This window comes from Phymastichus coffea, unplaced genomic scaffold, assembly GCF_024137745.1.
Source record: "Phymastichus coffea isolate CEN01 unplaced genomic scaffold, Cenicafe_Pcof_1.1 PCOF00026, whole genome shotgun sequence".
Classification (NCBI taxonomy): Eukaryota; Metazoa; Arthropoda; class Insecta; order Hymenoptera; family Eulophidae; genus Phymastichus; species Phymastichus coffea.
Genome location: NW_026706837.1, coordinates 4,235,569 through 4,260,300, shown reverse-complemented (window position 1 = coordinate 4,260,300; position 24,732 = coordinate 4,235,569). Strand labels below are relative to the sequence as shown.

Sequence of the window (24,732 nt, the reverse complement as noted above, 5' to 3'; positions counted from 1 at the left end):
TTTGATGATTTTGATATATATTGTAGAACATAAAAAATAAGAGACACGTATTTTTTTGATCGGCTAATTTTCACTTTTAAGGGGTAACAACCTCCCCTAAAGTTAACCCCCGAAAAGCGTTTTTTTTTTTAATATCTCGACTTAAAATAAATATTTTTCAGTGAAACAAATTGAACGTTATTTCTTACAAAAGGAGCAAGTATTTCATGGTAATTTGAAGGGTAAGGGTAGCATCCCCTATTTTTTAGGGATTGAAAACATATATTTTTTGGCATAATTTTATAATAAAAAAGTTTAAACCGACTAAAAAAAATTGAAAAAAATGTTTAAACATCCATAATAACAAAATTTAGTTGACGTCTTTCGGTTTTTTCATAGATACTACCCCTAAAGGGGGGTAAACCACCCCTAACACAAAATAAGTATACTTCAATCCATAAAATTTTGTAGCAGGTTTGTATATAGGGGTTTTCGAGATCGCTCTTTACAAATCTGATATCAGATTTTGAAAATTCAAAATGGCGAAACCAATGTGGTGGATGAAAATGTCGAAAAAAAATGTTAACTTTCATAAAAACTTGTTTACAAATGTGTGATCTTTGTAGCCTGTACATGTGAACTGAAGAGCCTTAAACCCTAAAGCCCTAAACAACAAATAGGCTAAATGGTTGTGCTTTTTAACCAAACGACTTCAAACCTCTAATCTCCAGACAGGCCGAAGGCCTATACTTTACTGTAGATACGAGTATAGACATATTACCAATATTTTATTCAAAACATAGCTTGTATCAATTTTACCGCTTGCTTTTATTTGAGATTAAAAAATGAAAATTAATCCGTTAAACCTTCTAAACTTATTATTAACATACTTTCAAGCGTTAAACATACCAGATAGTGTCACAAATGATCATGAAACAGAGTTGGCCGAAAAAATAAAAGAAATTTTAATAGATGCAACACGTGATTTCAACGATGTAGAAATGATTACTGATGACTCTTTGGATTTTCAAGAAGAGTATCAAGACCATAATGCGGAAATAATTGAAGATGAAGTGCAATATCATTTTCCTGATTAGGATATAGCACCAATAAATCAATGTTCAGCAGATAATGAAGAACTATATTTTGAATACAAAGAAAGAGCTGCAGAATTTTGGAGAAGTAGCAAAACGAAGCAAAATTTAAGTCTCAAAACAATGCAAAACAGATTCAAAAAAGTATCATCTATTAGTCAGCTACCTCGTTGGGCTCATTCAATTAATAAAGGTGGCACGTATAGAGAAAAAGTAGCACCAATTTGTCAGTACATACCCTGAATCATATTATAGCAGCTCTCGACAGTGGTTCAATTATCCATGATGAAGATATAATTCGATGGGCCTTAAAAGCTAAAAAAGAAATTGGTTTCGATGATATTAGAATCAAAGCTTCTAAACATTGGTTACACAAATTTAAGCAAGTACACAGAATAGTTTCTAGGAAAATAAATAAGTTCATAACAAGAAAAATTCTAGAAAGTAGTGCAGAACTTACAGCTAAAGCTGAAGCATTTATCGATGTCATTAAATCGTGTATACCAAAGATTGGACTCGAAAATTTGTATAATTCAGATCAGAGCAAATTTTAGCTAGAAATGCATTCTGGAAGAACATTAGCAGTAGAAGTAGAAAAGCTAGTGCAATGTCTGGTACAGTTAATTTCAGCAGCAACGCATAGTTATACTGTACAGCCACGAATATCAGCTACTGGACAACTGTTGTCACCGCTATTTCTAGTTTTAAACGAACCAAGTGGTAAGTTTGGCCCTATTGTAGAACAAAACATATTTAGACCAGAAAACGTGTACGTGGAAGCATCCAAATCTGGAAAATTAACAACAAGTAAGGGAACTAATAACAATTTTTATATTGTAATATCGTTGATCAGTTAATTAGTAAGTCGTTTAATTGCAGATCACTTCCAAATCTGGTTGGAAAAAATATTTTATCCCCATGTAGGCCATCACTTAATATTATTACTTGATTCTTGGAGTCGTCATTGTGACAAAGTTATAGAAGAAACGATGCCACAAAATAAAATTATTAACATATAAAAAATTCCAACTGGAACCACAGGAAAAATACAACCACTTGAGGTCAATGGATTCCGTATTTGGAAAAACTTTGTCCGAACATTTTCTGATAATGTAATGTTAATGGATCATGATATGAATTTACATGTGAGAAATAATATAATTAAACTTCAATCATTGGTTCACAACCAACTGTCTTCACCGAGATATATAGATTTCTTTAAATATTCTTGGTATAAACCGCTTTTATACCAAGAATATTCAAACAAATCTAGTTACATCAATGAAAAACCAGATAAATTTGATAATCCTATAAATTTCAGTTTTGGAAAGTCTTGTGCAACACATTGTGAAATAGAAGGGTGCACAAACATTGCAATTGTACGATGTGGTTGGTGCAAAAAAGTATTGTGCTTTAAACACCTTTATGAGAACTACCATTATTGTAAAAACTTCGTAAAATAATATATTTTATGCTCAATATAAAAAATGTACTATGACAAAAAATACAAGATTGTAGATTATTATTATTATACTCTAATATTATAAACAAAAATACATCATAAGTTAAATTTATAATAAAGGAATTTCAATAACATTCTGATAACAATTTCTACGGAAATTATAAAACTGCTTCATACACAGAATTTACTTGTTTACAAATTTAGGAATTTGAGGTGGTTTGGTTAAAAAGCACAGGCATCTAGCATGTTTGTTGTTTAGGGGTTTAGAGTTTAAGGCTCTTCAGTTCACATGTACAGGCTACAAAGATCACACCTTTGTAAACAAGTTTTTATGAAAGTTAACATTTTTTTTCGACATTTTCATCCACCACATTGGATTCGCCATTTTGAATTTTCAAAATCTGATATCAGATTTGTAAAGAGCGATCTCGAAAACCCCTATATACAAACCTGCTACAAAATTTTATGGATTGAAGTATACTTATTTTGTGTTAGGGGTGGTTTACCCCCCTTTAGGGGTAGTATCTATGAAAAAACCGAAAAACTTAATTTGTTTATTATAGATGTTTACAAATTTCTTCCAATTTTCTTAGTCATTTAAAATTTTTTTATTATATAATGAAATATTATGCATTGAATTACATATTTACGATTATTTTGTGTTAGGGGTGGTTTACCCCCCTTAGGGGTAATATTTATTAAAACACGGAAAGTCGTCAACTAAATTTTGTAATTGTGGATGTTTAAACATTTTTTTCAATTTTTTTAGTCGGTTTAAACTTTTTTATTATAAAATTATGCCAAAAAATATATGTTTTCAACCCCTAAAAATAGAGGATGCTACCCTTACTCTTCAATTCACCATGAAATACTTGCTGCTTTTGTAAGAAATAACCTCCAAATTGTTTCACTGAAAAATATTAATTTTAAGCCGAGATATTAAAAAAAACGCTTTTTGGGGGTTAACTTTAAGGGAGGTTTTTATCCCATAAAAGTGAAAATTAGCTGATAAAAAAAATACGTGTCTCTTATTTTTTTATGTTCTACAATATGTATCGAAATCATTAAATTTGGTGAGTTCGGGTTGGGTACCTCTTCTTGTCAGTTCTGCTGTTACCTAATTTATAAGTATTTGCGTACATGAGCACTTACGTTTGGTTTTCCTCTTATGGTGGCAGAAGGAGAGGAAGGAAAAGCCAAGTGCAAACACGTGCTAGCTCCGCTCATTCCAAGCGCATGACGGAAATAGATAAATAGATATATCTTTTAGTGGCCTTCTAGTAAAAGTACAAATAAATTCTTTAATAATATATAGCACATAATTTGGTCAAGAACCGACTATAATATTATTACAAAATATTGGATAGAGATTCTCTCAATCGGTAACAAATACGACTTTTCAATCGACCCTCGTAATTAAAAGTCATGAAGATAAGTCAAACGCAAAAATAGAGAAATTTAAGTCTAATCTAAAGTATTTAACTCTCTCACTGTTCATCAAGACTAGTAACATTTATTTTAATCTACAGAGAAAGAAGTAATGCAATCAGTAATAGTATAAAATACGAGAGTGGATCAATAAGTCCTTAAAAAATCCAAGAGATGGTGCTCAAAGAATCCCAACTTATATTGCACCAGTACGAGGGTCGTTTGAAAAGTCCGTGAAAAGTAAGAGAGATGGCGCTACTAGTGCGTATCAAGGTTATTTTTAGTTACTGGCATATCTTGGAAGAGTACACACCAAGTTTCAGCCAGATCGGTCAATTACTTTGCGTTTTACATTCGTTTCAATCAAAGAAATCGAATGATTGTAAAAAAATGGACGAAAAAGAATTTCGTGTATTGATTAAACATTACTTTTTCAAAAGCAAAACGCCTCAGGAGATTAAACAGAAGATTGATAAACATTATGGTGATTGTGCACCTTCGATTAGAATGGTTTATAAGTGGTTTCAAAATTTTCGGAGTGGTCATATGAGCACAAAAAACGCTGAACGTTCTGGACACCCTGTTGAGGTTACCACTTCAGAAATCATTGATAAAATCCATGATATCATGATGGCTGACAGAAGAGTGAAGGTGCGTGAGATTGCTAGTACTGTAGGCATCTCGAGCGAACGGGTATATAATATTTTGCACCAACATTTGGACATGAAAAAGCTATCCGATAAATGGGTGCCGCGATTGCTCACGATTGACCAAAAACGAGATCGTGTGAAGTGTTGTAATAATGGTTTGCAGCTGTTCCAGCAAAATCCGCAAGACTTTAAGCGTCGTTTCATTACTGTAGATAAAACATGGATACATCACTACACTCCTGAGACCAAAGAACAGTCTAAACAATGGTTTACCAAGGGGGAATCTGCTCCGAAAAAGGCGAAGACAATTCCTTCGGCCGGGAAGGTTATGGCGACTGTCTTTTGGGATTCACAAGGAATAATCTTCATAGACTATCTAGAAAAGGGTAAAACCATTACAGGCGAATATTATTCATCGTTATTGAATCGTTTGAAAACCGAGTTGCTAGAGAAACGTCCACGATTGGCCCACAAAAAAGTCCTCTTCCACCACGACAATGCGCCAGCTCACGCCTCAGCAGTTGTGGCCGAAAAACTGATGGAGATAGGGTTCCAACTAGTTTCACATCCCCCCTATTCTCTAGACTTGGCTCCGTCGGACTACTATTTGTTCCCTAATATGAAAAAATGGCTGGCGGGGAAAAGATTTTATTTAAACGAGGAGGTGATGCAGAAATGAATGCCTATTTTACAGACTTGGACAAATCCTATTATTTGAAAGGGATTAACAAACTAGAGCAGCGTTGGATGAAGTGTATAAGTCTAAAAGAAGACTATGTTGAAAAATAAAAAAGATTTATTAAAAAAAAACAAGAAGTTTTTATTTTTGCACGGACTTTTCAAACGACCCTCGTAAGCATCACTATTAAATAGAATGCTGCCAAAGTTTCAAACAGATCCATCGAGTAGTTTGGTTTTTAACGTCGATCAAAGTGAACAATTTTCGTTTTTTATTAATAATGAAAAAAAGTGGGTTCCAAGCGGTAATAAAACATTTTTACGAGGGGGGGGGGGGTCAATAAGCCTTTACAAAATCCAAGAGATGGCGCTCGTCACGCTTAAATTATGATGTTTTTGGCAAACAATACTACTAACTAGATATCGTACAAAGTTTCAGCTCGATTCATTAAGTCGTTTTTTTGTGAGCGTTGGTTGAACAAAGTTATTGGTTTATTTGAAAAATGGAAAAAAACAGAGTTTCGAGCGGTGATAACACATTTTCTTTTGAAAGGCCTTACACCAAAAGAAATCACAGTTGAGTTGAACGCCGTTCATGGCAAGTCTGCCCCTGTGTTTAAGACTGTTTATAACTGGGTAAGTGAATTTAAACGCGGACCTACAACAACAAAAGATGAACCTCGTTCAGGACGCCCCGTAGAAGTGAGTACGCCCGAAATGGTCAACAAAATCCACGATATGGTGTTGAGTGATAGAAGATTCAAATTGCGAGAATTAGTTGAGGCCACAGGGGTATAAAAGGGTACAATCATTTCAATTTTACATGAAAAATTAGGGATGAAAAATATATCAGCAAGATGGGTGTCGCGTTTGCTCACTGTTGAAAACAAACGAACCCGCGTGATCACCTCTGAGGCTCTTTTGGCACGCATACGTCGTAATCCGAAAGACTTTTGGCGTCAACTCGTAACTGTAGACGAAACATGGGTACACCACTACACTTCTGAAACCAAAGAATAGTCCAAAGAATGGATTACCGCAGGAGAACTTGTCCTAAAGAAGGCAAAGACAGTTAAGTCAGCTGGCAATATTATGGCCACGGTTTTCTGGAATGCGTATGGAATCATCTACATCGACTACTTAGAAAAGGGCCAGACGATCACTGGACAATATTATGCGTCATTATTAGGTTAGCTGAAAGAAATAATCAGAGAAAAACGTCCTCACTTGAACAAAAACAATGCCTCTTTCTTCAAGACAATGCTCGAGTTCACACGTATGCAGTATCGATGGCAAAAATTAGCGATTTAAAGTTCGAATTAATTGACCATCCACCATATTCGCCTGATTTGGCTCCCAGTGACTTTTTCTTATTTCCTAACCTGAAAAAATGGCTTGCCGGACAACAATTCACGTCGAATAAAGAAGTCATCGCCGAAATAAATGCCTATTTTGAGGGTTTTCAGAAATCATATTTTTCTGATGGCTTAAAAAAACTGGAAGGCCGTTTAATAAAATGTATCGACCTTCAAGGAGATTATGTTGAAAAATAAAGAAAAATTACATATGCAAAACTTTTTTTTTCCTTCTTTTTATAAAGACTTATTGACCCCCCCTCGTATATTCAAATGGCTAAGGTCACTGATTACAATTAAACATGAATAATAATTCAATGAACAAATAAATTTGAATGATTTAACGACTTACCCAGCACATGTAGCCGAATACTTTTGACGAAAACTGAATATATGGCGATTTATTTTTTCAAAAAATTCAAATTTATGATGTGTACGAGGTTTTTTTAAAGGAATCAAAGAAACAACACCGACGTCAACATCCGGTTTAGGAACAAATGCACTAGCTGCAAAAATTATATAGATTAATGACTGAAAAAAAAAAAATAAAAATTATGTATACATGTAATTAAAAATCATCCTTCTTAAAATTGATAAATGTATTAAGATTTAAAAAGAGTACACAAAGGGGGTTCAACAGTGTAAAGTTCAAATTTTCTTTGAGAATACAGTTCATTCGTAGAAAAATTCATTTAAAATGTAGATCGAGATGAATATTTTTATGATTTCAATTATTCTTTTTGAATTAAAAATCATTTCAATTCATATTAATTATAAAATCTTTAAGCTTATTGATCAAAATTTTAGTAAACAAAATCGACTGCATGACATCAGATTAAGTTAAATAACACTGATCAATAAGGATTTATCACAAAAATAATAGGAATAGATCCTGAAGGTTTTCGAAATATCCTAACCTTAAAGTAAAAAAAACTGCTTTTCTTCATATTTAAATTTATATTACATCACGAATTAATTTTTTTTCTTGAAAACGGGTTCTGCATTTTGAAAGTATCGTTCTTACGCTTCAAAACCCTTTGTTAATTTTTGAAAAATCTTTTATTTCTTCTAAGATATCGTAAATTGAAGTTTAATATTTTTTCAATTTCGTTGCCGTCTTGTAATGCATGAGATTTTCCCAGAAAGTAGATAATGTTAACTCTTCCTTATTTGGGTGGCTTAATGCGAATTCCACGACAGAATTCTACCATATCCTTAAACTTTTTATGATTTCTAAACCTAGAATTGCGGAAAACACTTTTGATGATCTTTTGATTGGTTATGAGTTATACATTATAGATTCCAACATAAGTACAAATATATGCACTGTTACTACCGAGAGCTAAGTCCACGACAGGTTCACCTAAACTCGCTCTAACGAATAAACGTTAAACCAGAGACAGATTAACCTAAATGCGCTGTAAACCACAAAAATTAAATTCCAGACAAGTTAACGTAGGCTCGCTGTAACTTGCGAGGGTTAAGCCCACGATAGATTAATCTAACTACGCTGCAGCTGCGGGTGCTGCATTATGAATAAAGGGAAAAAGTTTAAGGATATGGTAGAATTCTGTTGTGGAATCCGCATTAAGCCCCCCAAATACGGAAGAGTTTACATTATCTACTTTACGGAAAAAATCTCATGTATTACAAGACGGCAACGAAATTTAAAAAATACTAAACTTCAATTTACGATATCTTTGAAGAAATAAAAGATTTTCGAAAAATTAACAGAATTTTGAAGAGTAAGAATAATACTTTCAAATGACAGAACCTGTTTTCAACAAAAAAAAAGTGATTTCATGATTACATATAAACTCAAACATAATGAAAAACAATGTTTTGTTTTCACTTTTAGTTTAGGATATCTCAAAAATCTCGAAATAAATTAAAAATTGAATATCTTGCGTTTTTATAAATGCAAAAACAAGGAAACCAAGCATCTCTGAGTAACATAGTATGAGTAGGACAAATTTACTCCCGTTCACGTTTGTATCAACCACCAGAAATGCCTGTACAAAGAAAAACCAATTTTGTCAGTGCCTTATGAGAATTAAGTTCATAAATTCGGTCATAAAATTGCGAGGATGGATTAATAATAAGCCCGCTTATTCGAAGATAAGTAACGTTGCTAAGAGAAGTAAACATTCCGATCATACATTGTCAACTTTCAAAAAACGTTATACCAAATTTTAAAGTGATTTATAAGTTAGTTACGATTTGACAATTGACTAAACGTGTTTGATATTTTTTGATATTAATATTAATCCATAACTCTCTCTTTATTTTTAAACGGTAAAGTATGTGGAGAAATGAACATAAAATTGAATGCTGTTTATACAGATATTTTATCATCTATGACAACCTTGTGATATTAGTGCAACTTTAACCCTTTAACGATAAAAAACGTCATTTGTGAGCATCTTTTTGATCGCAAAATTCATTCGTAAAACAGAACAAAAAAATTGATCTGAGATAATGTTTTTTATGTATTTGGGTGTGCTGAATTTAATCGGGTATATTCCTAATTTTTTTTCCCAATTTTTCCAAATTTTTCCCAAAAACTATTTAATGACATCGCGGTTGAAGTCGATAAAATATATCTTGGTTTTCCAATCGTTAAATTATTCAAATACAGCATCCTGGAATCGCGAGGTTTCCTGAACAATTTATTTCTTTATCTATACTTGCAATGCTACAAAAAAGATCGAGGCGTGCTGTTTCTCCTGATCCTGAAAGTGATACTGAAGCATTGTAACGGGGATTTAGGCTACCCCGTTAAGGGTGATGCTGTGTAACTGCTCGACTTGCGGGTAACTCGTGCGGGGAACGCGCGGGATTCAGCCCAGCGGCTCAGACATGCCCCTCGAAGGCGTCCTGGCCTTCGGCCCGCGGAGAGCGTCGTAGATCAGGTAGCAGCGGACGGTATAAGCCGGCGTGCGCGTAACGCGGGAGGGAGGAAGTGCCGTGAGGAAAGACGCAGTAATTAACAGAATGGTTATTTATTAATATTAAGATAACAAAGAAAGCATACAAATAGCAGTCGCAGCGAGAGAGGCAAGTGGGAAGCAAGCGAGAGAGAGAGTCTTGAAATCGAACGGGCACTTACATGGCAAGCTCGATGTGGCGTCGGCTTTAAACTCGACACGCGCAGGTGTCCGGCCTCGAGGCAGATCTCTCGTGCTGAACGGGTGAGATCGGCAAACACACACTCATGCACGCACCCAGGATCGCACGAACGCTTCGTCCTTTTTTTTTTTGGTGGCAGAACCCAGGCTGTGTAGCACCAAGCACTACTTTTTCTCGCGTCAATCGCCAAACTTGCTTCCTCTTGCCAAGGCGGGCTGTCGCTCCTTACTGGCACGCGGACGTGATCCCCTCCCTCGCGCTAGCTAACCGGCAGCGGCGCGTCTCAGCCAATTAACTATGTGCGCGACACTCCGGCGTCCACGCTTACACGCGTACACGCGGGTCTCTCTCTCTCTCTCTCTCTCTCTCTCTCCTCGGTGCTCCCTGATTTACCTCGTGCCGCGTCCGCAGCTATGGCAAGACAAAAATACATAAGGAAAAGGATACATGGGTTATCAACGAATTATAATTAACTTAAGGGAGGAGAGAGATATAACGAGCCTCAGCCATGCACAAGGTGCGGCCCTCAAAATCCTTGCCGCTGCCCGTGGCCACCGGCGCTTTTACCCGATCGGAACCTGGGGTGAATTCCCCCTGAGAAAGGGTTACCACTTGAGGTAAATCAATGTTTTCTTTGTGCATTTTCCATAGTTTTCTGTCCCGTTATGCTAGAGGTCCCTCGTGGTCGCGACTCCACGAACCGCGCTGGGACAACGCACGGCCCCTGAGGTCCCCCTCCCCCCTGTGTGTTCAGTGTTCCCCCCTGTGATGTGTGCGTGTATGTAAGTGCCCATGGGCAAAACCGGGCTTCGTTCACAGGGAGAGCCCGTTTAGAGAGATCCCCTTCACTCGCTTTCGGGCGGCTCTGTTTATAGGAGTACCCTACCATTCGCTTTTCGGTAAGGCCCGTTTATAGGGTCGCCGTGCATTCACTTTCCCGGTTTGCCAGAAGGCGTGTGTGTGTGAGTGTTTGCGTAGTGTGCGTGTGTGTATGTGTATAAGTGATTAATGGTTGGACACATCGGCAGAATACCATTATCTTTTGCGTCATTTGTGAGCCATATCTTCTTCTTGGCCGTGTCCGTTATGGCGTTGCTGCTCAGAGCAATGACGCGACGGACATCGTTTCCACCGGGCACGTCGCGGACGTTGGAAGCTAGCATTTGCCCAGTGAGGTGTTACCACTCACTGGACCAGCCCGGCATTATTATTATTATTATTATTATTATTATTATTATTATTATTATTATTATTATTATTATTATTATACTACGGATATAGTACGGAAAATACGGACGGCGATCGACCCGAAGGAGAGCCACGTGCAGGCGCCGGGCTGGTCCAGTGAGTGGTTACACCTCACTGGGCAAATGCTAGCTTCCAACGTTCATGAGCGTACCCGGTGGAAACATCGTCCGTCGCGTCAATTGCTCACAAATGACGGAAAAGATAATGGTATTCTGCCGATGTGCCCAACCATTAATCACTTACACACACCTACACTCACACATTACACAAACACTTACACACATACGCTTCTTGAAAAATCGGGATGAATGAATGCTCGGCGACCCTATAAACGGGGCTTACCGAAAGAGCGAATGCCGGGGACCCCTATAAACGGAGCCGCCCGAAAGCTAATGAAGGGGATTCCTCTAATCGGGCTCTCCCCGTGAACGAAGCCCGGTTTTTCCACTATGGGCACTCATAATCACGCACACTCTACAGGGGGAACACTGAACACACAGGGTAGAGGAGGGGGGACCTCAGGGAACGTACGGTGTTCTAGCGCGGTTCGTGGAGTCGCGACCATGAGGGACCTTTAGCACAATGGGACGAAACAAAAATATGAACATACACAAAAAAAACATAGGTTTACCTCAAGTGGTAACCCTTTCTCAGGGGGAATTCACCCGGGGTTCCGATCGGATGAAAGCCCCGGTGGCCATGGGCAGCGGGACGGATTTTGAGGACCGCACTTTGTGCAGAGGAGGACAACACGAAACCACGACACGAAACAAAGCCTACTGAACCTACCAAGACGACAGAGGACGGATAGCGTGTCGAGCGGCGGCAGCGAGGTGAGCTACGCCTCTGCCGCTGACAGCCAAGAACCGACGACAGGACGAACATCCACAATGACAAACGACACACAAGACGTGATGGAACTCCTGTGGCTCATACAAGAGACGGCGACGAAAATGGTCGAATCAGCAAACGTACAAAAGAACATGAACTTGACAGTGAAGATGGGAATTAAGACAATTATCGAGACTGTGGACATTGCGCTGCACAAGCGATCGGACACAGTTTCGGGAGGACGTCCCCAAGATAACAACAATACAGGCACGATATCGGAAAATAACGAAGAAACGCCACGGACGAAACGGAAACGTTTGCCGGCCGGAACCACGCCTGAGCCTTCACAAAAGAGGCCACCGACGACGGAACCGGCCAAGGACTGGCAGACGGTAATAGACAAGACAAAAAAGAAAACGGACGCAAAGAATCGGTCCTGATCAGACCGGGCACGGACACGACGTACTCTGACATAGTACGGAAAATACGGACGACGATCGACCCGAAGGTGACACCTGCAGGTGACAACCCTGAGAAAGACGAAGAGCGGCTTATTGTTTCTGAAGCTACAGGTAGACGCAGACAAGCTGGACGGACGTGAGATGTTTGGACGACAGATCCAAGACACGATCGGGGAAGTGGGCAGTGTCAGAGCCATGACCTTCAAGGTCCAATTGGAGATCATGGATCTGGACTGCGTTGCGACTCCGAAAGACGTGACGGACGCGCTCAGACGAGAGACGGGACGAGACACGGACTGTCGAGTCCACATTTTCGGTCCAAACCGCGCTGAGCAGTATATGGCGGTCTGCTAATTGGAATTGTGGGATGCCGATGCATTGCTTCGGCGTGGTCGGATCGGAATTGGCTGGGTGCAATGCCGCGTTCAGAAACGACTGACGGTGACAAAATGTTACAGATGCTTGGGCTTCGGCCATATGAAAGCTGAATGCACACGAAAGGACAGGACGAAATGCTGCCGCAAGTGCGGCACATCCAGACACTACGCGACGGAATGTAAAAACAAGCTGGTCTGCCCACTGTGCTCCGAGACCGGGCAAAGGGACGTCGCCCACCTTGACGGACGCGGCAGGTGTGCCGCGTTCCGGGTCGTGCTGGAGGAGTGCAGGGGACGGGCCGGAGGACGGACAGTATAATTCAGAGAAACCTAAATCGTAGTAGGACTGCACACATGCTCCTACCTTAGATAGCCGACGAATATGACGCGGACATCCTGATCCTGAGTGAACCATACAGGAGAAGGATGACCCAGACATACATCACAAACAAGACAGAGACCACTGCTATCTGGGTAAGGGGTGGCACCCAATCTAGAGTCTCCAATCGTGGTGTCGGGGACGACTACGTCTGGGTCACAGTTGGCGCTCTCACGTACCTCAGCGTCTACCTGATACCCAACTGCACCGCGATGGAGTTCGAAAGGATGGTGGCACTCCTAGAAGATGGGATCAGGTACCTGTCCGGGGATGTCATCGTTACGGGGGATTTTAACGCGAGGGCGGCCGAGTGGGGAATGAACGTAACGAATCGACGCGGACGACTACTGCTGGAAATGGCCGCAAGGCTCGATCTAGCAGTGGTAAATACGGGACATACGCCGACGTATAGACGGCCAGGTGTCGAAGACTCTATCCCCGACGTCACGATGACATCGGACAGAATTCTACTATGGCTGAGGGGATGGCGGGTGATCGAAGACTACACAGCCAGCGATCACCAGTACGTCGTCTTTGAAGTGGTGGGACGGACGGGAACGAGACGAACAAAAACCCATCAACTCCCGTGGTGGAATCTACGTACACTCGACGGACGAAAATTTTCGGAAGAGCTAATGGCAGCACCGACTCTAGGGGAGAGACTTCCTTCGAACTAACGGGCCGGTAAAGAGCGGAAAGACTGACTGACGAGACGGCCAAATTGATAGACATCTTGTTCAGAAGTACAATGCCGAAACGTCGACAGATACAACAAAGACAACCACAATATTGGTGAACGAACGAAATAGCCGAGTTACGCAGGATATGCCTGACAAATCGGCGACGAGTAACAAGGGCAGGGGGCGGACCCGAAAGGGAAAACCTCCAAGCCATATACAAAACAGCACGGAAGACGCTGACGAAAGCAATACGGGGCAGCATGACGCGATGCTGGAGGAAGCTCTGCGAGGTGGTGAACGAGGATCCCAGGGGAACCGGCTATAAGATCGTGACCGGGAAACTAGGGGCCCGAGTCTCACCAGAATATAAAGATGCCGAAACAGCAGAACGGATTCTTGACGGATTGTTTCCGACGCACCCGATTAGGACAAACGTGATGGATGACGTGGAAGCACATATGCCCCTCACCTTTGCTGCTGAAGAGCTCATCAGAGCAACGAATGCGATGAAGACGGGTAAGGCACCGGGACCGGACAGAGTACCATCCGAGATCCTCCGGCTTGTGGTTCGTCTACGGCCGGAGAAACTTCTCGACCTGTACAACACGTGATTGACGACGGGAACGTTCAGCGACCGGTGGAAGGTGGCAAGGCTCGTTCTTATTCCAAAAGGTAGGAAGGATCCTATATAAAGAATAAAGAAAAATCTTTTTTTTTTCTTTTCTTTTATCTCTCTTTCCTCTAGTGAAGAAATAGCTCGTACTTTCCTTTCCTTTTATTTCATATCTGAAGACTACTTTTGATGGGTTCTAGGCATTTACGAGGTGTATTCAAAAGTAAGGTGACTTTGTATTTTTAAGAAAAAATATTTATTTATTTATCAATATTTATGTTGTCTCCTTCAAAGTAATCCCCCTCAGATACAATACACTTTTGCCAACGGTTTTTCCAATCCTCAAAGCACTTCTCATAAGCACTTTTCGGTATAGCCTTGAGCTCTTCCAGCAATGCATAAAATGTCTTTATCTCTTCAATCGTTGCAAATCTCCGTCCTTTCATAGGTCTCTTTAGTTTTGGGAACAAGAAAAAGTCACATGGGGCCAAATCCGGTGAATATGGTGGCTGAGGCATGATTGTGGTGTTGTTTTTGGCCAAAAAATCTCTCACAAGCAAAGATGAGTGAGCAGGGGCATTATCGTGATGCAAAAGCCATGAATTGTTTTTCCACAATTCTGGGCGTTTTCTTCGTATCGCTTCTCGCAAACGGCGCATAACTTCAAGATAATACTGTTTATTGATCGTACGTCCATATGGTAAGAACTCCTGATGCACCACGCCATGGTAATCGAAGAAAACAGTGAGAAAAACTTTGACATTTGATCGAACTTGGCGTGCTTTTTCGGTCTTGGCTCATCTGGGCTCTTCCATTGGGACGATTGGACTTTGGTTTCGATATCATAACCATATACCCATGATTCGTCACCAGTTATGACCCTTTTGAGTAAATCTGAGTCGTCGTTGACGTCATTCAACAGTTCTTGAGCGAAGCTCATGCGACGGTTCTTTTGGTCAAAATTTAGCAATTTCGGAACAAACTTCGCTGACACACGTCTCATGCCCAAAACGTTAGAAAAAATTTCATGGCACGAGCCAAGTGATATACCAACATCCTCAGCAACTTCTCTGATAGTGATTCGACGATTTTCCAGAACAATTTTCTTCACTGCTTGAACGTTTTCATCAGTTGTTGACGTGCTTGGGCGTCCAGAGCGAGGCTCGTCATTGGCATCTTCCCGGCCATCTTGGAAGAGTTTGTACCACTTGTAAATATTTTTTTTACTCAGAACAGTTTCACCATATGCCACCGTCAACATTTCAAGTGTTTCGGAGCACTTTATTTTATTGTTTATACAAAATTTGATGCAAATCCTTTGATCCATATTTTTCGATAGCAAGAAATCGCCGAGAACGCAAAACACTTATAACCTTTACGCCTCTCACAACCAAACAAAAAATGCTATACACTTGAAACTTGGTACAGATGTTCGGGAAGAATGTACCAACATAACAAAACAAAAAAAATCGATAATCGAAAGTAGGTTGCCCGTGAAATTTGAAAAGTCACCTTACTTTTTGAACACACCTCGTATATTGTTAGGAAAACCCGGGTACTACTATTGATAGGACCCGTGGTGCTTCTCGCCCAAAGATTACGACTTTCGATCGGAATCTGAGAGCAGAAGTGTAGGCTCTGTGGCACTATCCCCCTCGGTTAAGAAAATTTCTTGACGAGTGATCCACGCCAGTTTAGGCGAGAAATCGCAGTTCTGGCGGCAACGAAACCTGAGAGTGCGCTAAGCCTCAGGCGCACCTGAGCTCTGTCGTTGCCACGACGTCACAATACCCTGTAACCGTTTCTCTCCGTCGAGCTCTCGCCAATGCCCGCGCACCTTGCCAAGCTGACAGTGTGCGCCGGTTGAGCACACTCTTATTGTTTTAATTTTTCTGATTTGAAGTGTAACGGCGGCAACGGTGGGCTGGAGGGAGAGCCCGAATCCAAGCGTCGGGCAGCGAGTGAGGTGACAGGGAGAGAGAAAGACAGAAGAGAGAAAAGGAGAGAGAGCAATAGACGTTGGCAGAACTACGCACGCATCCTACGATGGAAGGAGAAGAATCAGCAGTTGAGTTTGAGCCTTTTGACCGATTGCCGAGCGAGTTCATAGAAACAGTTGTTGTGAGTTTTCCCGCGCCCTCGCCAATAATTATTGTGAAGGATACGTGCCTGGTGCGCGGAACTGAGAGAGTAAAAATTGTTACCTGGTACGAGTCCAACCACGAGTGCAGCGGGGTCGGCACCGGTACACGTGGGTAAACCGGCGAGGGGTTGCGGTTTGTGCGCGCGTGCGGCCATTTTTGGTGCGGAGCAGAGGAGAGCAGCAACAATAACAGACAGTTATAACAACAACAAATAACAAAAAAATAACAATAGCCACCACAACACACACACATACACACACTCAACAACAAATAATAATAGCAATAGCCACACTCAACAATAACTAACAATAGCAATAGCCACAACAACAACTACAAACAATAGCAATAGCCACAGCAACTTTAACAATAGTAATAATAGCAACAGCAGTATCAGCAATAATAACAGTAGTATGAACAACAACAACAAGATCAGGGTGCACAGAGGAAGACAGGAGAGCAAAGGGAGAAAGACAGCATAACAACATCGAGGAGCACGGAGAAGGTTGGTGCCGTGTTCTCTCTCTCTCTCTCTCTCTCTCTCTCGCCAATTCCTCGAGCGGCATATTTTTGCAGGCGAGTTCGTCTAGCTGGTCACTGCGCATCCTACTAAAAATTCTTGGCTTTTAGTCAATTTTTTGGCCAATGGATGAATAAACCGCTTGCCTGGTTACAACATAACCTTCATCAAATCTCCAACTTTAACGAGCTTTGATCTACACATCTCTGCAAACAACGCAAACCACAACACAGCCTCCACACCAGGACCACTACACTCTACACACTACACACTACACACCTTACCGATTGCAACATTTCCAAAAATTTTTGCTGCTAAGTACCCGTATCAACAATTTTTACCGTTAATCCACATATTTCAATCTACTCGGAGAGACGCCTCACTGCCGATGTTATTTCTTCGCCGCATCACATCTTTTAACTTAATCTGTTCTTGCGCTTAGTCATCGCGATGGCTGTTTTACTGTTATTTTAATTTTATTTTTATTTTAATTCATCTAGTTTGGTTTTATTTAATTTTATTTTGTTGTATTTTCATCTAGCGCTATCTACACGCTAGACAATTTTATTTTTAATTTTAATTTTAATTTTATTCGATCGACAGTGTCAAATCGCGTTTCCTTTTCTACCATTCACTTAATTTGTAATGTAATTTTCTGCGTTCGCTTCACCAATCATTTTTCTCATTTCATTTTTGCGTATAAGCTACTTGTTTATTTTTGTGTTTTAGTTATTTCTAGGTTAACTTGAGAATCCCTTTACCGCCTCTTGTAAATGGCATCATTTCACTCCCGAATCTCCTGCCAATTTTTTGATCCTTTGTAACGAGGGCAGCGCCTTATTCGGCACTGACGTCACCAATTTATTAAGGGGAGAGTAAAAGAGGCACTTTCGCTCTTTGACAATCGGGGAACGAGAGGATAGGTCGAACGAATAAATAATTTTCCTTAATTAGAACACACAACCTTAAATCTATTCAGACAAACAAATACAAGATCGGTTATAATAAAAGTTTACATCACGCGCACATGAACAGAACGACTTAAACTAACGCGGGAGGATGAACTGCCCGGCGACTAAATCGCCTTGACCATTTACCTCCTTACAAGTAAAAGAATATATCGAAACCTCACTACCGCATTACGATGAGCATAGCCGGCAAGTGATTGCCTGGCTGCCTATCGTTCCTACGCGGCCGCGCATCACCATGAGAGAGAGAAATACTGGGAGAGAGAGATAACCTGACCTTCGTCCTTGGCGATGAGCCGGCAACGGGGAGTTGACCTGGCCGCTGGCTGGACGTCTTCTTCGGCGTAGCCCGTGGTGAACCCACTGGAAGTCGTGCCGTGCACGGTGGCGAGGGCGGCACTGAATGCCCTGCTGCAGGTGTTGTCGCCACACGTAGCCTTGTCTTGCCCTGGTCTGGTCACTGCTGCACGTGTACTTCTTTCTCTCTTTGCGCTGCTTCTTTCTCTTCGCTACTTCTATCTTCTCCCTGATACTTTCTTCCGGCCGTTATCTAAGTCTGACATCTCTCCTTAACTATTTTCCGGAAACTGTTGCACGCGCCTTGACGCATGGTCAGCGTTCGCACTCTTGCCAGGCTCTCCCCACCAAGCCCACTCATTAGGCGGCGTGCGACAAAAGCGCTAATTGGTCGCGCGTCACACGCCGGCCCAAACCTGCATAGCGCGTGCATAGGCGCGCACTCTAGCATGCTCGCTAACTCTCTCTCTCTGTCTCTCTCTGTCTCTCTCTGTCTCTGTCTCTGTCTCTCTCTATCTCATAGTCGCTGCGCTCTTGCTTCTTCGGGCGCTCTCAATCTTGCTCGGCAATCTTCGGCGGCTGGAAAAACATAAAGGCCAGCGGTTAGGCGCAATAAATATATGCGCCCAACGCTGACCACGTCGCCATGCCGAGCGATAAGAGGGAGAGAGAGAAGGAGGGCAGACGAGGAGCAAGCGTACTGCTTGCTCTCGTCACACCTTAACTAACTGAGTTGGTGCCACTAAGGCGCCAATTTTCAAATCTTTTGAATCCTTTTCACAGCTCCCGTTTATGACTGGTCAGTGACTCAAATTTTCGCGCGAAATTCAAACTTTTCAATTTGTCGTATCAATTTGTCCTTTCAAATTACCTCGTTTATTACAGTTTCTTGTGAAATTTAGAACCCAGGGGAGGAGAAATGGGAAACTTTTCAACACAATCTATGAATTTCTTTTTTTTGTCTTAATTTCTTTTTAAATTCCAAACCTCTCACTTTTATTAAATAGTCTTGTCTTTATGCGCCGAGTGGTGAAGCACTGAGTTATTGGGGTGTCAATATCTTGCAGTGCGAGGCCTGTGATAAATCTTTCTATCAGCACTGTTCCGATATAACCTTAAACCCTGACCTTACGACCTTTATTTGCCGTACCTGTTCTATTGAGTCTGCGGTCTTGGCCAACTCTCGTCAATCCGGTGGCGTGTTTTTACAATCCCCTCCTTCCACTCAAATCGACTCTGCTTCAGCTGGCACTTCCTCTTTCGTCGAAACCTCAGGTCGAAAGAAACAGGCATCACCTTACGTGCTTTTCCCGTCGAAGACGTTGAAGGTGAATCCCGGAGTGATTTCTCTAATACTAACCGATCGGTTGCCCTTTTCACTGTTTCTTCCCCCAGTGCGGACCAAATTCACTTGCTCGATAGCATGGTTCCTACCACGGGCGACAAACCGCTAGAATGGTTTTCTGATTTCGTGAATACTGAATTCACCGAGTTTCGAAACGAGATTAGAGCCACCCAGATTTCCATCTTGACCAAAGTCAATAGTGTCGCCAACGAAGCGAAGAGCCTCAAGTACGTAGTGGGTCTCAAGGATCGCTCCGAGCTCCATATTCTGGGCCTTCCGCAGGAGTTTCAGGGTTCGGTGGAGGATGCTGCCGGTATGCTCTTCGAGGCGATTGGCTACCCAAACGCTAGGGGATGCATAGCGGCCACCAGAAAATGGACTGCCACTCGTTCTCGTCCCAACCCGACCGATACTACGTCCACTTTCGTTGTGCATATCGACTCAACGGTGGTGCGTGATGTCATATTGCAGCGCTCTGGGAAGTTCGCTGGAAAGACAGCGAGGGACACTTTTAAGTGCGATCTCGGAAATCCCGTTTTCATCCGCCAGCTATTACCTCAGCCGATCCACAATCTTTTTATTAAGACGCTTGCGCGTAGTCGTGAGCTGGGTTTCGCGCGTCCTTTGGTCTCGAGTATGGTCGTCTATATGCGGGAAAACACGCGTTTCACCTCTATCCCCATAATGTCGGAGAGCGACCTTGACAGCCTTACGCCTTTGCCTCCCGGCCAACCTCCTGTTCCGGTCGCTCCGTGCTCTAGTGCCATGTCAGTGGCTGCCACTCCGATCGGCACCCGAAGATACGCGCCACTCAACCTCAACTTCGGACTCCAGGTTGTCAAACAGCGACCCACTGCCGTCATCCCAAAAAACTTTGCTCCGCAACTTAACACAACCGAGAGTTGTTTTAGCCCGACAGTGTCTGTCTTTCCAGCTCAGCTATCTGAAGCTATCCCAAATTCATCTCTTCCAGTTTCTGGTCCATGATGCCAACTAATCCAGAACCATACCCCGCCCTCTGCTTCCTTCGTTGTCGGCCACATCAATATAAATAGACTAAATTCCCTCAGTCATTTTGCTCTTCTCGAAGAAAAAGTCCTTTCTATACATTTTAATGTCATAGCCATTACTGAAACCTTCCTCTCACCTGATATCTCTGACTAACTCCTCTCCCTCCCCGATTTCAATTTTTTCAGGTTTGACCGAATTGGAAAGCAGGGTGGCGGGGTTGGCCTGTACGTCAGAACTTATCTTAATTTTAGTTTCCTAGCTACTTCAGATACAGTTTTTGATAACACGCCTAAATTCATTCTTGGCGAAATAAAGTCCGACAAGACCAAGCTTTTGATGGCGGTGGTATACAGACGTCCCTCTGCATGCTCTTCCATACATTTTTTCAACTACCTGGCCACTTACCTCCCCCTGTACGGAAATGTCATCATTACCGGTGATTTTAACGCAGACCTAAGTTCTAGCTCTATGTCTGATGCTCGAGCTTTGAGATCTCTTGTTGACCTACACAACCTCCACTTCGTATCCACTGATCCCACACGTCACTGTCTTGATATAAATCCCCCTTCCCACACTACTCTTGACCTCTTCATAGTGAAAGACCCAAATGCCATCCAGATCTGATACTCCTTTTATTGCTGGCCATGATTTCATCTCGCTCACCTGGCGTTTCACTATTAACAAGCACATCACCAGAGTCATTAGGTCCCGCGGCTTAAATCGGGTAGACGAAGCCGCCTTAAATAAGACCCTCAGCAGTCTTCTCTAGTGTCTGGTCGACAAATCTCCAGCACGACTGAAGCGCTCTTCCAATCCGCCGATCGATGCTGACCTGATTCCCTTGACAACTCGGTTCACTCTTTTACTGAAGTTCCTATAAAGTCTTTAGACGCGGTAGCCCCTCTCAGGTGCATCAAGTTGTTTTTTAGGCGTACACCCTGGGTGACTCCGAGCATTCTCGCTCTCATGAAAAGGCGTGACGCTGCCTATAAACTGGCATCCTCCTCCCGCTCGGTCAGTGACGTCGCTGGGTATCGAAGACTGCGTAATGACGTCTCAAATGCCCTCGACTCAGCAAAGAATTCTTGCATCTCAAGCAGACTGTCCTTCGTAAACACCAGTAAAGCCAGATGGAGTGAGTTACGAAACTGGGGGTCACTAAGCGCGCTCTTCCATCTCCGTTTCTATTTTTTCCTCCAGCCGTACTAAACACCCACTTTGCCAATATAGTAAACTCGTCTCCTCCCATGACATGTGACTTTTTTGACGCCCTTCTAGCGAGACCCAAATGTTCCTCACGCCCACTCTCCATTCGAATTTCGTAAGGTCACTAGCTAGGAGGTTATGGATGCACTAAACTCGTCCTCATCCAGAACATTCGGTCCCGATGGTTTGTCTGTCAAGATGCTTAAACTCGTCTCTTCTACTTGTCTATCGTCTTTCACGCATCTTGTCAACAAATCATTATTGTGCGGCGTTTTTCCGACTTCCCGGAAACGGTCTCTCATCACCCCTCTTGCGAAAGTACCATCGCCCGCTCTTTTATCGGACATCAGACCGATAGCAAGGTTATCTGAGGTATGTAAGGTGCTTGAGAGGCTCGTCCATTCACAACTCTCATCCTATCTAGACCGCCGCAAACTGCGTCATCCACGGCAGGCCGGATTCGTGAGGTTTCACAGCACTCAGACTGCACTCCTGGGTGTCCTGGATGACATCCGCAGGGCCATTGAGGAGCATAAAATTACAATCCTCGTCCTGCTGGATTTTTCCAAGGCTTTTGATGTTATCCCCAATGGTCGTCTGATGGTCAAGCTCAGGGACCTATGCTTGTCTGATACTGTCTTGAAATAGTTCTTTAGCTATCTGATTAACAGGTTTCAGGCTGTTTCGAGGGAGGACGGTAGGGTATCGGACTGGCTCAGGGTTACTGCTGGAGTGCCGCAGGGTGGTATTCGGGAACCATTGCTATTTGCAATCTATATCTCGGACCTGCCCTCTGTTCTCTCCTTCATGAATTACATGCTTTATGCCGACGACACGCAGGTCTACCTTCACTGTCATCCCGGCAGCCTTGCGGAGACTTTGGAGAGGGTGCAGCTTGATGTGCAGGCTATAGTGGACTGGGTCCTAAGAAGCGGTATCTCTCTTAACCTCACCAAGACCAAGGTCATGATACTAGGCAGCGAACAGTACGTTAGGGCTATCAACTTGAACGACATCGTGAAGATCACCATTAACGGGGTTCCACTCGACTATGTTACCAGTGCTTGCAACCTGGGCGTGACACTTACTCCCACGCTAAATTGGTCCGAACATATCAGAAGGGTGACGAGGAGGGCATACAGCTCTCTGGCTTAACTCCGCTTCCATAGGAAATCTCCCTTAACTACCCTTAGAAAAGTTCTTGTCGAGCAGCTCATTTTCCCACATTTCGATTACCTCTCAGTGGTCTGTATTCAGCTTGATGGAGACCGCTCGTCTAAGCTTCAAGTTGTCCAAAACACCTGCGTACGCTTCGTAATAGAATGGATCCCTTATATACCTACTCTATCCCTAAACAGCCACATCACCCACCATAGATTAGTCTTGGGCTGGCTATCCCTTACCCCAAATAGGTATAGAACCCTCGCCGTTCTGGCCTACTCTGTTGTATCCAGAAAATCGACACACTATCCAGCTAAAAACCTATCTGTCCTGCTTGATAGTGTCATTATCCAGCGCTCGGGTCGCCATCCACTGTCGGCGTTTGAATACAGGGCCCCTCGAACTGAGGCCTGGAACCATTCTTTTGCAATCCTTGCTCAGAGAATACTCAACTCTTTGGGCGTGACCCTGTTCTCCACCGATCGGATCTCTGACTTCAAGGTTTGGACACGTGATCTATTTTTAAATTATGAGGCTAAAGCATGGATTGAGAGGGCGACTCGCGAAAAATTTATGCCAGGATTACACTCGCATACCAAACAAAGTCAATCCAGTCGCATTCTCCCAAAATTATCCATCCCCCCACAAATACCCTATCAACCTTTGGTTCATGAAATAGCTAATTAAATATGGTTGTTTTTTAGCCAAATGCACGTCACTCCACTTTTATACCTTTCCTCCTTTCAGACCGTTTTTCTGTAAAATAGGTACAATCGCGCTTTCATTACTTTTACTATTTTTATTATTCTTCACTACTTTTATTATTTTTATTGTTCTTATTATTTTTATTATTTTTATTATTTTTATCGTCTTTATTACTTATATTATTTTTCATCTTTTATTATTGTTATTTTTGTTGTTTTATCTGTTATTTCAATTATATTGTTCTTTATATATTTTTATTTTACTATATTTTACATATTTTATTCTATTTTCACCTTACATACATATTCTTAGTTTTCTTATTGTTAATATTATTGTAAATTCGCTGCTTAGCGTACATACAACTCACGCATTTTCACTTAATTAATCTTCTCTCCCTCTCCCTCTCCCTCTTTCTCTCTCAATGGAGTCCAGAACAAGATCAAGCTTTCGCTAAAATTAATACACTAATGATTTCCGCACCTTACCTCAGGGTTCCGGAACATGAAGGACAATTCATGCTCCAGATGGCGATTACGCCAGTAGATAGTGGTATCCGTACCGGCCACGTGGTAAGCGGTTAACACTTTTCGATAGCAGGCCGGCGACGTTTGTTGAAAGTATTGTTATGTTTAATCAAGATGGATATTTGAAAAGAAAACTAGATGGCGTTAATTATAAGTTAGGTGGTAGCTCTGTTCAAGAAAAAGAGAGAGTTGAGTTTTGGTACTTGAATGAGAAGGTCATAAGGCGACGTAAAAATTTTTAATTTAGGCAGAGTTCTGCGATATTTAAAAATATGTAGTTCAGTTGAACACTACTTTCTATAACTTATTTAATATTCATTAAATTAATGTTTAACTTTAAATTTGCTAAACATATCCATTATTGCCTAAACCTATATCACTTTATAATAATATTCTTATTATTACTATTTTTATAACTTTAAAAATTCAGAAGTGGGATTGATATAAAAAAAAAAATCTTTTGACAATAGAAGTTTTAGTGAATTAATAA

The 24,732-nt window shown here is 41.8% G+C and overlaps 1 protein-coding gene across 1 annotated transcript in view; it reads right to left on the bottom strand.

The window, feature by feature from the left end:
• Nucleotides 1–6,994: 6,994 nt before the first annotated feature.
• Nucleotides 6,995–24,732, bottom strand: part of LOC131675597 (dimethyladenosine transferase 1, mitochondrial) — a 60,944-nt gene continuing 43,206 nt past the window's right edge. The window contains exon 2 of the mRNA XM_058954629.1: nucleotides 6,995–7,152. Coding sequence (XP_058810612.1) covers nucleotides 6,995–7,152 — 158 coding nt within the window. The remainder of the gene's footprint in view (nucleotides 7,153–24,732) is intronic.